The following is a 14,459-nucleotide window of genomic DNA, read 5'->3' on the forward strand; positions in this document are numbered from 1 at the left end:
TTTTTTACTAAACTTTTCTGTCAATAATAGAAATAAAATGTCTCCCTGGATGTATTATATACTATCCACTAAGAGAAAAGGCCAACCTAACTTAAGAAATGGCCTCACAAAATTCTTACAAATTCACTCTTTGAACGTGTAAAACAAAACTGAATGTACAGAAATATCAACCTTTCATTAATGTGGCTATAGCATGCAAATCATCAAAAAAAGCCATGTAGATCAGGTGTAGTGGCTCACACCTGTAATCCCAGCACTTTGGGAGTACAAGGCAGGTGGATCGCTTGAGGCCAGGAGTTCAAGACCCGCATGGACAACATGGCAAAACCCCATCTCTACTAAAAATATCGAAAATTATTAGCTGGGCACGGTGGTGCAAGCCTGTAGTCGCAGCTACTCCGGAGGCAGAGGCAGGAGAATCGTTGAACCTGGAAGGCAGAGGTTGCAGTGAGCCAAGATCATTCCACTGCACTCCAGCCTGGGTGACAGCAGAGTGAGACTCAGTCTCAAAAAAAAAAAAGGCCATTACTTTACTTTTTCAGAGTGTAAGTTTTACCACATATTGACCTGAGTGTGTACAGAGATATGACCCAAGAGATTATTAAAGGACTGATGATGGCAAGATTTAATGACACCATAAACCCAGTGACAACTTCCATTCATTTTAAAAGAATTGCCCATGTATCTCAAGGTATTTAAGAAATAGGAAAAATTATATTGACTTTTTTCCAGAGAGGGATTGATGTTAACAGCTACTTAGAGATTTTAAAATAAGATATGTATATGGTAATGCAACAAATATTTATTAATATTTATGAGCCAAATGCTTAAGATATTCAGTGGCAAAACAAAAAAATCCGTGTCTTCAAAGAACTTACAGTCTATCAGGGCTAGACAGATGATGCACAATGGATACAACAAATAATAAATTATATTGCATGTAATAAGCTCATATGGAGGAAGGAAAGGTAGGTAATACTGGATAAACCAAGTAAGAAAGGCCAAGGTGAAATGTTAAACAGCATTACCATATGACTCAGAAATTCCACTGCTAAGTGTAAACTCAAAAGAATTTTTGAAAGTATATGTCTACACAAAATCTTGTACATAAATATTCATAGCTGCCTTATTCATAATAGCCAAAAAGTGGAAACAACCTAAATGTCCCTCCACTGATGAATGGATAAAGACAATGGGTCATATGTCTACCATGGAACTGTATTCTCAATAAACAGGAATGAAGTACTGACATGTGCTGCAACATGGGTGAACCTTGAAAACATTCAGTAAAACAAGCCAGACACACAAAAGGACGGATGAATATTGATGTTTTCACTTATATGTGGTAGCTGGAATAGGCAAATTCAGAGACAGAAAGTAGACTAGAGGTTACCAGGGACTGGGGGAAGGAGCAAATGGGAATTTATTGTCTAAAGGATACAGAGTTTCTGTTTGGGATAATAAAAAAAGTTCTGGAAATGGATAGCAGTGATGATTGCCCAACATTGTCAATGTACTTAATATCACTGAATTATATCTTTTTAAATGGTTAAAATGGTAAAATTTATGTATATTTCATCACAATTTACTTTAAAAGGCACTAAAATATGACTATTACGTTGCCTACTAAGCAGTGAAATCCAGCTCACACCCAGCATCTTTGCTTTCTTTCCCCCATACCACACTGCCCCAGCAGCAAGCAGAAATCAGAGCCCTGCTCACAGTGATTTCCCCGGTAGTCAGATCTGGGCATTGCCACTTGCCTTCATGGATATAAATGATTGATCCCGATCCAAGGGGAGCCAAATTCCATCACCTCATAATCTGAAGTTTAAGAAGAGAGACACTGAATACAGAAATTGCTTGATTCAAGTCATGTAAATGATGGGACCCAGACAATAGGTCCTGCTATTGAGATTCCCACAGCAGCCCTAGGTTCCTGCCTCTCCTGATGCTCAGTTGTTGAGCTCATCATTTTATTTCTTGGAACTCCTCCAGTATTCTTACAATAAATTTTCTTCTTTCCTTAAGCTAGTCAGAGATGGTTTCTGTTCCACACCAACAAAGAATGTTACTTCTAATACAGTTTTTCAATTATTAAACTGTATCCATGTGGGCAAAGTAATATCCAAGTATCCCTTGCTTTCCAAATCTTCAAGGCTTTTGAGATCAAATAGTAAGAATGAGGATAGCAAGGGATGCCTATAAATTGTTTTCAAGAGTTCCAAGACAATTCACTACAAGATTTGCAAATAATTTAATTAAATGTGAGCTGCAATTTGAGTTGGAGAGTATTCTCTGAAATTTTTACAAATTATACTCTTCGATTTGCCATTAGAAAATTAACAACTTTTAAACCAGTTTTGTTTATTGGGTTTTTGTTGGGTTTTGTTTGCTTATCTGGTCATTTGAGCAATTATGTTTAGCTCTGATGATCCATATAAGTTCCCTACATAATTTGAAGAGTCCTCTTTTTAGTAGGAGATAATATATGGGGGACAGAAGTGTCTGTCCTTAGTGATTGTTTCATAATTAGTCATTACAGGATCTCAGACAGCTAGAGTACTAGAAATTACTTCACTAAAAATCTAAGTTTTCTCTAGGACTCTGTTGAGGAAATCTCTGAAATAATTAATATATAATAAAAGTCCAGCATTTTGTAATCTGCACAAAGAAATTTTTATGATGACATTCGTACAGTGACTCAAATATCTCAGTAATAGATATAACCTCATTAACATATATTTGAATTCTAAGAATTCAGATTATGCTTTGTTCACTTCCTTTAGTCTTCCCTGCATTTATGGGAAACTATCTATGGTTTTTTTTTAACATGTTAAAACACTATAAGGAAAAGAGAGCATGATGAACCTCATATATACCAGAATGGTATTCTATATCAAGTGGAAGACTCATGTCTGTCTGTCTGTCTGTCTGTGTGTCTGTGTGTGTGTGTGTGTGTGTGTGTGTTGAACATTCATGTGCCATATGAAGCAAAAAATATTAAGAACTATTAAAATAGTTTTTAATATTGGATGAAAAGTTGTCCATATTGCCACCATTTCCAAGCATTTATAAAACTCTAATTAAGTTCATGATTTATGAGGAAAAACTACTATGAAGTACTAGGGATAAAAACAAATATGGAGAAAGGAGGTAAAAACATAATAGCCAAAGGGCTGCATATGTCACATAAATTTCTCCCAAACAACTGCCAGCTTTCTTCCTGACTGGGCTTTATAGTCCTAGCCTCATTTTCTCAGGTCTCAGTAAATTCAGCATATGTGACAAGGATTGAATGCCATCTTAATCTCAGAGGATCTGAACCAAGCTAAAACCTCTCAAATTTGGAAAATAAACATAAAATATGTTCTCATATTGCTTCTTCTGTCTTTGCACATCTCAACAATCTCGAATTGTTTGCTTCAGCTTTTTGGAGCTATTAAAATGGACAGTAAAATTTTACCAATTATTTTAAATGAAAGAAAAAAGTACCAAGTATACATGATCAATCATGGGCATAGATTTGAGACAAATATCCATTCTAATGATCCTTCCAAGTTCAGTGTAAATGCCATCTCCTCACTGAAGCTCTCCCCAGGTCACCCCTATCAGGAAAGAAAGAATCTGACTCTTCTGACTTCCTATGGTACTGTTTTAATCATCTTTTGGGCATTTGAAAAAAAAAAATGCCTGACATTGCAGTTATTCAATACCAGTCTTATCTCCATTGCTAAATAATTACTGAATGATTGCACAAATACTTACTAAACATCTACTATGTACCAGCAATTTTGTCAGATGCTGAGCATACAAGGATTAAGACAACGTCCATTCCTGACCTTGCAACATTTGCAACACTGAGAGCAAAAAAAGTGTCTAATGCCTCGATGTCTCCCACAGATCCTAGCCAAAAGTCATACTACAAATTCTTAAAAAGATTAAGTTTTTCGGATAACAATTAAAATAAATTATTTAATTAATCCATTGTGATAATAATTAAAAACAGCTTAATATCTGGCACCTCTTTACATGTATTCCCTGGCACATAGAAAGGGCTCAAGAAATATCTACTGAATGAATTAAAAGTCAATCCGCAGCATGCTTCAGCATAAACCACATGGCCAGGATAGTCACATGTGTCTTAATATGGACACATTTCCTATTGTAAGATTAAAGTTTTTTCTAAATAACCTGATATTTTAACTTATTCTTAATTCAAGTTTGGAAATATTTTGGGGGTTGGTATAAACTATGTAATAGCTATTGTTAACCAATTCTTGATTTGAACTTTTAGAGAGCTAATCCATCTATTTCAAAGACAGTCAATAAAAACAATTGATTAGGCCAGGTGTGGTGGCTCATGTCTGTAATCCCAGCACTTTGGGAGGCGGAGGCGGGCGGATCACGAGGTCAAAAGATCGAGACCATCCTGGCCAACATGGAGGAAACCCTGTCTCTACTAAAAATACAAAAAAAAATTAGCTGGGCGTGGTGGCGCGCACCTGTAGTCCCAGCTATGAGGCAGGAGAACTGCTTGAACCCGGGAGGCGGAGGTTGCAGTGAGCTGAGGTTGCGCCACTGCACTCCAGCCTGGCACCTGGTGACAGAGTGAGACTCTGTCTCGAAAAAAAAAAAAACAATTGATTAAATTTCAATTACACACACACACAAAAAAAATCCCCTCACAAACTAATACTACAGAAGCTGACCCAAGCATTAAAAGTTTCATGGTGAGTACTAAGATTACTAAAATGAACAAGTCAGCCTTGCTAAAATGCATACTTCTTACATATGTCAACAGACTTCTAAAATAAAGACAACCAATACTCTTCAACTTACAATGGGGTTACATCCCAATAAACCCATTGTAAGTTGAAAATATCCTAAGTCAAAAATTCATTTAACACGAAACCTATCAAACAACATAGAGTAGCCTAATCTACTTTAAACATGCTCAGAACACTTACATTAGCCTATACTAGGTAAATAAATATAAAGCCTATTTTGTAATAAAAGCATTGAATATCTCATGTAATTTATTGAATATTATACTGAAAGTTGAAAACAGAATGGTTATATGAGTACTCTAATATGGTTTCTACTGAATGAGTATTAATTACTTCTGTACCATCATAAAGTTGAAAAATCATAAATCAAACCATCAAACCATTGTAAATCAGTTACCAGCTGTATACATTTACTACATGAGGTTAATCAACCAACTTAATTGCTCAGCATTACTGGCCAGACAAACATTTTTTCCACAGTACACTTTAAAATACCCATAATAACCAGGAAAAAAATGTTAATGGTAAATATGTGACCGTCTATTTCAGTAACAATAGTTGCTTAGTTTGTGGTTTTCCTCCACTGACCATAACCAGGAAAATAATTCATTTATGCTCTTCAGTGTAAATATTGTTGATGAACAGTAATAAGAAATTGAAGAGTCCTTATAAACCATTTTAGTTAACTTTCCTGACTATAATAGATGTTTAATTTAAAAAACATATATAAAACTGAGAAATACAGAAGAAATAAAAATTGAAATTAAAATCATCTACACTCACCATAAAGGGTCAACCACCACTAATATGTTGTTCTATTTTCCATATATATTGTTCTGAATATTTTTTATTAAAATTGTGGTTTTCTAAAGCTATATATTTTTAAACATTCACATCTAAGTCATCATGGGAGTAGAAACGTGACACCAAAAAAAGCCATCAATACATTCAAAAGGCACAATTTTATTCATTAAATAAGTGAATGGGCTGGGCATGGTGACTCACACCTGTAATCCCAGTACTTTGGGAAGCCAACACAGGTGGATCACCTGAAGTCAGGAGTTCAAGACCCCAGCCTGGACAACATGGCGACACCTTGTCTCCACTAAAAATACAATAAAATAGCCAGATGTCGTGGTGAGCACCTGTAGTCCCAGCTACTCTGAAAGCTGAAGCATAGGAATCACTTGAACCCAGGAGGCAGAGGTTGCAGTAAGCTGAGATCACGCCACTGCACTCCATCCTGGGCAACAGAGCAAGACCCTGTCTCCAAAGAAAATTTAAAAACAAAAATAAGTGAATGAATGAATGAATGAATGATCATTAAAACTTCATATCTGATTATAATGCAGTGATCTATGACCAAGCTCTAATCTTTAAAAAAACAGTCAAATTCACTGTTATTATGACAAAAATTGGTCATAAAAGTCCACTGTTAATTCTTTTGTATTTATATATGAAGACTCATCCTCTGCCTGCAATTAAAGTTTTAACGTTTGAGTCTATAGCATTCTGTCTATATTCTTCTCTAAGTTATCAACACACTATCTCTACAAGGAACAGTTCCAAAAACAAAGTGTGACTGTGAAAAGTGCTACCTATGCAAAAAGAAAATGCTTCTGTTACACCTAGAATGAAGCCAAGCAGTTGCCTCTGAATTCTCTTCTATCAAAGCCAAGCCATCAGGGCTCTTGAGGAGAGGTGGTTGTTTACCTGACTGAGCTCTCATTGCCAGAGGGGGTTGAAAACCTGCAATGTTATTTATAGAATGACTTTTAGGTTTAAGAAATAGTCACCCTTTCAGCTTAAAATATACTTATGTTCACCACTTCAGAAACTCTTTGTACTTGAGTTAATTTCAAGTTTCACAACATCACACTTCTAACACTTAAGACTTTCCAAAACAACTCAGTATTCAAGCTTCTGTCATCTTCTTCCTCCACAGCGAACACACATGCAAATGTCCAATGGACTTTTAGATATATTTATCACATTATCATATGCCTTAGCCAAAACAAAGCTAAGCTTCTATGCCTGGTTATGGCAGGAAATAACAGCTGTCATTTGGAAGGGTTCTATTTGGAAGATACTAAACATCTTATACAAAAATAAAAGTTAACTATAACCATTCCAAGCTTCACCTACAACTCCCCACTGATCAAACAGTCCTACTGAGGCTGGGTGTCATGGCTGACAGCTGTAATCCTAGAACTTTGGGAGGCTGAGATAGAGGGCTCACTTGAGCACAGGAGTTCAGGGTTACAATAAGCTGTGGTCACACCTCAAAAAAAAAAGTCCTATTGAGGAAAATATTTTTAAAACTATAATAAGAACAGCATAATTAAATAAGATAATAAATCAAATCTACAACTATTTAAACATCAAAAATGTTTAGCAGGAAAAAAAGATCAGGAAGAAAAATTTGAGGAACTATAATTGGGAACAGTAAAATGTAAACAGTTACACAGTCTCATTCATCTAAGGAATTAAGTCAGAATTATAAACTGTGTGATCCCCCTCCCCATTACCCCAGCAGACATCCATCCCTGAACATGGAAACAAAGGAATGGAAAAGTTAATTGCATTGGCCAAAATCAAGCAGGAAGTAAAAATAAGGGTTCCAATCCTTCATCACTCTGACTAAAAGACTATGATGATGATGCTTATGATGGTTTGAAGTCAGTGTATCAATTGGTAGTCAACTGATAGTTACTGAGACCTTAACTACTATGTGTTGATTCAGAGGAGATTCTGAGAAGAAACCTCAAGGCAAAGGTAGCTATCACTTAAACACACATATACAGACGTACACATATACACACACACACACACACACACACACACATATACACACTTTTCATTTACTAATCCCTCAACCATGCCAAGAACAGCCAAGGAAGAACTGATGCACCTTTCACTGATTCTACTATTCCACTAAATCAAGAATTCTGCTATGCTCAGTCCCTACTCTGTGGTACCTGATTATTGGTCAAGTTGACATACACAGAAATGTGAACATCTGTTGTCATCAGATGTGGCAGCAAGAAAAACAAATCCTAGTATGGAAAAAATGGAAAGAGAGGAAAGGGACAATCAACACTACATTTGAAGTTGGATACCGTATCTCAAAACTCCCTCCTTCCCCTTTAAAAGAAACACAAAAACTATAACCTTAAGACATGCCAGTAAAAAAAAAAAAAAAAAAAAAAAAAAGTTTATTTTAAATATATTCACCATCTTCGTCCAATAGGATTTAAATCAACTGTCCATAAGTCAATACAAGTATTTCCTAAATTGATTCTTTAGATGAAAATTTAAATTCGGAAATACAAACCAGGCCCCTTTGCACTTACACGGAGAAAAGAACAATAACTGTAACTTAGTATACAACAACTCAAGATTCAGAAACATCTAGTAAATACTGGTAAAGGATAATGGGGAGAAAAGGAGAAATGCCAATCTTTGCAACTAGGGCATTCAAATTTTCCACAAGCAGACTGATAAATCAACCTGAGAAGCTGGGTCACTAAGCCTAAGAAAATCCTCCCACATCTCCAGTCAGAAGGTCCTCAAAGAGGGGCCTGGTAAACTCACATACAGTGAAACTCCATGAGTTTTTCAGTTGAAAACTTCATTACCTTATTGCAAAAATTTCCAGCAGCTAAATAATAATGTATATCATTCAAAATTTATTTACATGCTAAACATCAAACAAAATTTAGTCGAAAATAAATGTCCATTCATTATCTTAAAATACTGTGTAAACTCATTTCTCATTAAATACCTTGCTAAGTTGACTTTGACAAAACATCATGCTACTAACCAACATGCACGGATGAAGAGCTAAGATGGAAATCAAAAATTTTTAGTCTAATTTTTAGCTCTCCCGTTGTGTTTTTAATATGACAGTGGAATAAATTTTGGCTAAATATATACAGTGTCAATGTCTCCAATCTGATTCACTTTAACAATTCATACGCCTTTGAAGAAAATGTGAAATTTTACATGCAAAAATATAAGCATAATGTAGATATTCCTAGCAATTTTCTAAAAAAGAAATCTTTTCTTTCTGTCTCTATTACTCGCTTTTATAATACCCCCAGGGGGATGGGCAACAGCATCTTTCCTTCTTAGTTTTCAGGAAGACATGGTGACATGAAAAAATAAATGATATGAACAAGGCCACATGGCTAATTAGCAGCAGACCTGGAACAACAACAGACCTCCAACTAACAGAAGAGAAAGAAAATTCGACTAGAAAGATGCACTGTCTTTGATGCAGAAAGTGTGCAAATAATGACCCCACAACAACACAATGAGAACCCTTTACAACTACCACTCTGCTTTGGTTTTGTAGCCCTAAAACCAACTTGCAAAATAAAATATCTACCAGTTGTACTCCGAGGTAAAAAATAGGGGGTGCAGCCAGGCGTAGTGGCTCATGCCTGTAATCCCAACACTTTGAGAGGTCAAGGAGGGGGATCACAAGGTCAGGAGTTTGAGATCAGCCTGGCCAACACAGTGAAACCCTGTATCTACTAAAAATACAAAAAAATTAGCTGGGCATGGTGGCAGGCGCCTGTAATCCCAGCTACTAGGGAGGCTGAGGCAGGAGAATTGATTGAACCTGGAAGGCAGAAATTGCAATAAGCTGAGATCACACCATTGCATTCCAGCTGAAGAAACAGTACAAGACCTTGTCTCAAACAAAAAAAGAATAGGGGGTGCTACCCCAACATTTACCTAGATGAGATTTCACGTGGCACAGACAGATGCTCCCATGATCTTTATAATTCCTAAAAGTCTGAGTCCAATGTGATTCCACAACCTAAAGAAAGTACTAAACATTAAAACCAAGCACGACCATCAAAAAAACTGCAATGTCACAGACAAAAAGCAGAGGGAATAAAATCATTAATCGGTACGATTTCTCAGGATAAAAGCATCAGATGTTATATTTGATGGCCTTAATTAAGCCATTATGAAATTAAATGGGATTATTTCTCAATAGCTGAAACTTTTTCATCCCTGAATTTTAGAAAATTATTTTATTTACTAAATTGGCATCCCCAACTTTGAAAACTACCCACATGTTAATAAAAATCAATGAGATGGGCACAAAATATTTCAGTTTAAATTAGGACAAAATATCTCGGTTTTGTTACCAAAGTCAAAAGTCAGTTTTAGCATCTTATCTGACAACTTCCACAGAAATACACACTTTGATGGCTGCAGGTACAGAGTAGAGGACTGCACGGAGCGGGCAAACCTACATCCCTGGCACAAGAGCCCACATAGTTGTTGAGATAGAAGACTTATGGTCAGGAAAATAAATTCACTTCTTTCCTCCTAAGTTTCCTCTTCTCTCTTATATGAATTTTAAATTTAATATTTAGAAGAAGAGAAAATGAACAGCATGGTTTCTTTAGAAATTAAATGAGCCTTTTTCAATGAAGTGCCAGATGCTTTCCGAAAGCAACTTTCAAGTGTTTGCAACATTATTTGCATATCTCACATACAGGAGAATTTGGAAATGTTCATTAACAAGGTAACTTCAGGTTTAATTTTTTGATCTTCCCAATTTTTTATCATAAAAAAAATTAACGTTTTCTGCACTGCCCTGTTTTCAAAGTGGAAGTGCTATATTTTTATGCATTATAAAAATTTGATGCACATTTGTCAAGTGAGATTTCAGAGCACTTTTTTTTTTTTTTTTTTTTTTTTTAGAGAGAGAGGCTGTCTCTGTCACCCAGGGCAGACTGCAGTGGTGTGATTGTGGTTCACTGCAGCTTTGACCTCCCAAGCTCAAGTGATCATCCCACCTCAGCCTCCCAGGTAGCTGGACCAGCTGGGATCACAGGCATGCACCACTCTACCTGGCTAATTTTTCATATTTTTTTGTACAGACAGGGTCTCTGTATGTTGCCCAGGCTGGATCATGGCATTTTTAACTTTATAGTTTGTCTTAATTATTCTATAAATAGATTCACTCCACCCAGGACCCATTTAAGTCCTAGGCTGACCATACTTCCCTTGAGTATCCTTTGGAGACTATTCCAGTGAAGTCCAGGAAACTGCATCAGGACACATCAGCAATGACTTTGATCATAACTGCCCTTTGAAAAGATGTTCAGAAGCAAGTACTAGGAAGCAAGGGAAGCATGGCCATATCCAATCCTTGACTTCTAAACTACTACAGTTACCTGAAACTCTAAGCAGTCTTATCTCAGAAAAAGAATATCCAATCGAAGCACCAAGTTTCACCAATGGTAGCATTTCTTCTTTGTTTTTTTTTTTATTTGTGTTTTTTTGTTTTGTTTTTGTTGTTGTTGTTGTTTGAGACGGAGTCTTGCTCTGTCACCCAGGCTGGAGTGCAGTGACCCAATTTCAGCTCACTGTAACCTTCGCCTCCCAGGTTCATGCGATTCTCCTGCCTCAGCCTCCCAAGTAGCTGGGACTACAGGTGCCCGCCACCATGCCTGGCTAATTTTTGTATTTTTAGTAGAGATGGAGTTTCACCATGTTGGCCAGGCTGGTCTCAAACTTCTGACCTCAAGTGATCCACCCACCTCGGCCTCCCAAAGTGCTGGGATTACAGGTGTGAGCCATCGCGCCTGGTCCAATGGCAGCATTTCTAAAGACCCTTCTTCACCTTAGAATCTAGCAGCACAAAGTCCTTGTCAAATATTAACTTCAACAAGACTCAGTTCATTAACAGAAAAATAATATATTGCATGAATACATACTAAGGAAACTCAACCTTCAAAACACCAGCAAGAAAGTTGAATACAAGTCAGAAATATTTACACAAGTGTATATGCTACATTAAAGGCTATTCTAGCTTATTTATCTTAAGGTTTAATGATTATTATATATAAGCAAAGAAAGGCACTCTTGGCTCGGAATCTGGAGACAGGGTTAGAGTTCCAGCTTTTGGCATTAATGCCCTCTGTTTCTTGGGTTAGTCACTTTATTTCTCTTCACCTAGTTTCCTAATCTCTAAAATGATCAGGGCTGACTCCATAACTGTTGAATCTGTAGCTTCCTGATTTGCCATCTATACCCCTTCTGGTATTTGTTCTATAAGTTATCCATAAGCATACCTTTGCTGAATAAGACACTAAAAATGTCTAGATTTTATACTCTATTCCTAGTCCTTGTCATTATTTTGTCCACAAATATAACTATGGCTCACAGTAACCAAGGCAATGATAATTACTACAATAGCTAACACATACGTGCTTAAAATGTGCCAAGTAATGTGCTAAGCACTTTACACATATTAATCTCTTCTTCCTCACCACAACCCTATGAGGTAGAAACCATGCTTATTCCCATTGTAGAATCTAGAATCAAGGAGACTGGGGCACAGAGAGATTATGTAACTTTCCCAAGGTCATAAGATTTACAAGTGGAAGAGCCAGAATTCAAACCCCAAGGATTCTGTCCGTGAAACCCCCTCTGCTTAACTACTCCATCACACACACACCTGGAGAGTCTATGGAGGGTGAAGAGCAGCAGAGTCCACCTGCAAAATGTTCCTGGGGGCCCAGAAACTGAACTTGTGTCGTGAATGATCTCAAAAACGGTGGTAGCTCATGATTCACAAACCCAGCAGATGCATTTGGCATTAACATGTTTTTCCTTCCATGCTTTAGTTGCACAAGAAAGTAACACTGATGGGAAAGGGATTTCATTAAGTCTACCTCCCTTCTTTCACTCATCAGGGAGAATGCACAAGTAACAGGAACTGTGGAAGTACTGGCGACTTCCATGTCCCAGTGTTTAGTAGGCAGCACTCCGTTATAACACAGCTCCAAGTCACAGTCCAGGGACATTGCTGGTTAAGTCATCTGCCCTCACAGCAGCCAGACAGGAGTGGAAACACCAGTTCCACTGCCTGAAATGTCTAAGACTTGGGGGATCTAAGTAATGAAACAACAAGGTAACAAAAAATTCCCTGTGCATCAAAATATATTGCAGTGTGTAATTAAACTGCACACTGGTATTCTCAATCAGGACAGAGAAAACAAGGAAGTCCTATTTAATCAGTTAGCACACTGTTATATATGTATCATATACATAATATGTATAAATATATTAATATGTACTTCCCCATTCATAAACATATAAATATATACGTATGTATTTTTTCCCCATCCAACTCGAATCTCAAGAACCCTGCACTTGGCTACATTCCACGAGAGGCTCAGCATTTCAGTGGGCCAAGGCCTGGGAAGGGGAGATACCAGGTCTGAGTTCTGAGTTCCTGAGAACCCAGGAAGCCTTCAGAGACGTTCAAGGGCCACAGCGCTGCGGACGCCCCTAGGCTGCCCAGGCCGGCGGGGCAAGTCCCCATTCGGCAAGGCCCAAAGGAAATTGCTCCAGCTAAGAGGGGACGGTGAGCTCCTCCCGCAGGACAAAGCCACACTTTGGCTCACCACATCGCTTGAGTTTCATGTCCAAGGCCAAGGACTTTTATCGACTGCTCTTTCAAACCCGCCATTGAGAGACTAGGGGCTGAGAACTGTAGCGAGAAGCGGTGGGAAAAGGGAGTATTTTGTTTTACCTTCTAGGGAAAAAAGCACACATTTTAATCAAAACAACCCAGGGAGAAGCCAGCGAAGACCTCTTCGCCGGGCCAGTCTCCGGGCTTCTGAATCACTTCCTCCTTTCTGATGTGTCTCTGAGCTCGAGATTACGAAGTTGCTGAGAAAGTCTTGCCTCTCAGGGCAGCTTCCTGCGAGCAGGCGAGCAAGAGGAGCGCACGGCGCTGTCCGCGGGCGCAGACCCTGCCCGGCCGGGCCACCGCGCGCGGCAGCGGGAGGACCAGGCGGAGGCGGAGGGACAGGGACGGGTTCCCAGGACCCAGAGCGCGAGCGCTGCCCAGCCCGCGTCTCCCGCTTACCCCAAGGTGCTGATGAAGCCGTTGACTGAGCCCTCCGCGTACAGGGACACGATGTCCCCTATGTAGAGGAAACTGGACATTTTATCAGTCATGCTGCTTCATGCTCCACAGTGGACGTCCCTCCTCTTCCCTGCGCCCTCGCCAACCTCTCTCCAGGCAGCCGCCGCGGCAGGAGAGGAACGGAGCGCGGGACGGCGGTGGCCAAGAGCCGCGGCGGAGGGCACGGCCCTAGCCACCGAGCGTCGTGGTTCAGCCCCGCGTGCGCGCCGGGGAAGCCGGGCAAGGCCACGCCGCAGCTGCAGACACCCCGCGACCAGCGCAGCCCCGGCGCCCCGAGAAGCCGCAGCCGCCGCCGCCTCCCCGGCAGGTTTCCTGTTCCTTTCTGAAGTTTTCTCTCCAACACCTTTGCTCCACCTCCTCCTCCTTCCTCTCCGCTCCCCCCTCCGTGTCCACTCTCCGCTCCGCGACCCGCCGCGGCAGTCACAGCCGCCCAGCGAGAGCTGTAGGTGGCAGAGCCCCCTCGGTCCCCTCAGGGGAATTTTTGGACCAGGTGCCGGAGCCCATTGGGCGAGGGGGAGGAGAGGAGCCCGGGAGGGGACGGACGGCCAATCAGGGAGCGGCGGCCGGGGGCGGAGCTGGGCCGGGGCGGGGCGACCCTCGGGAGGCCGGGACACCCGGGAAGCCTCCGCAGCGGCTGCCGGAGCCCGCGCGGGAACGCGACGCTGGGCGGCGCTGGAGGGGTGGCGGGGGGCCCGGGGCGG

General features: G+C 39.8%; 1 protein-coding gene across 2 annotated transcripts in view; it reads right to left on the reverse strand.

Annotated features, from left to right (window-relative positions):
* The window catches only part of ITPR2 (inositol 1,4,5-trisphosphate receptor type 2), a 508,028-nt gene extending 493,827 nt beyond the window's left edge, over positions 1-14,201 (reverse strand). The window contains exon 1 of one of the 2 annotated variants that reach the window (XM_012457176.2): positions 13,699-14,201. In XM_012457176.2, the coding sequence (XP_012312599.2) occupies positions 13,699-13,790 (92 nt within the window). In that variant the 5' untranslated portion in view covers positions 13,791-14,201. Of the gene's footprint in view, positions 1-13,359; positions 13,398-13,698 lie in introns of those variants that run through there. The other variant, XM_064377368.1, reaches the window with a different exon arrangement.
* Between the last annotated feature and the right edge of the window lie 258 nt (positions 14,202-14,459).

This window comes from Aotus nancymaae, unplaced genomic scaffold, assembly GCF_030222135.1.
Source record: "Aotus nancymaae isolate 86718 unplaced genomic scaffold, 86718_ANA_hifiasm-v0.15.2.pri h1tg000016l, whole genome shotgun sequence".
Lineage (NCBI taxonomy): Eukaryota > Metazoa > Chordata > Mammalia > Primates > Aotidae > Aotus > Aotus nancymaae.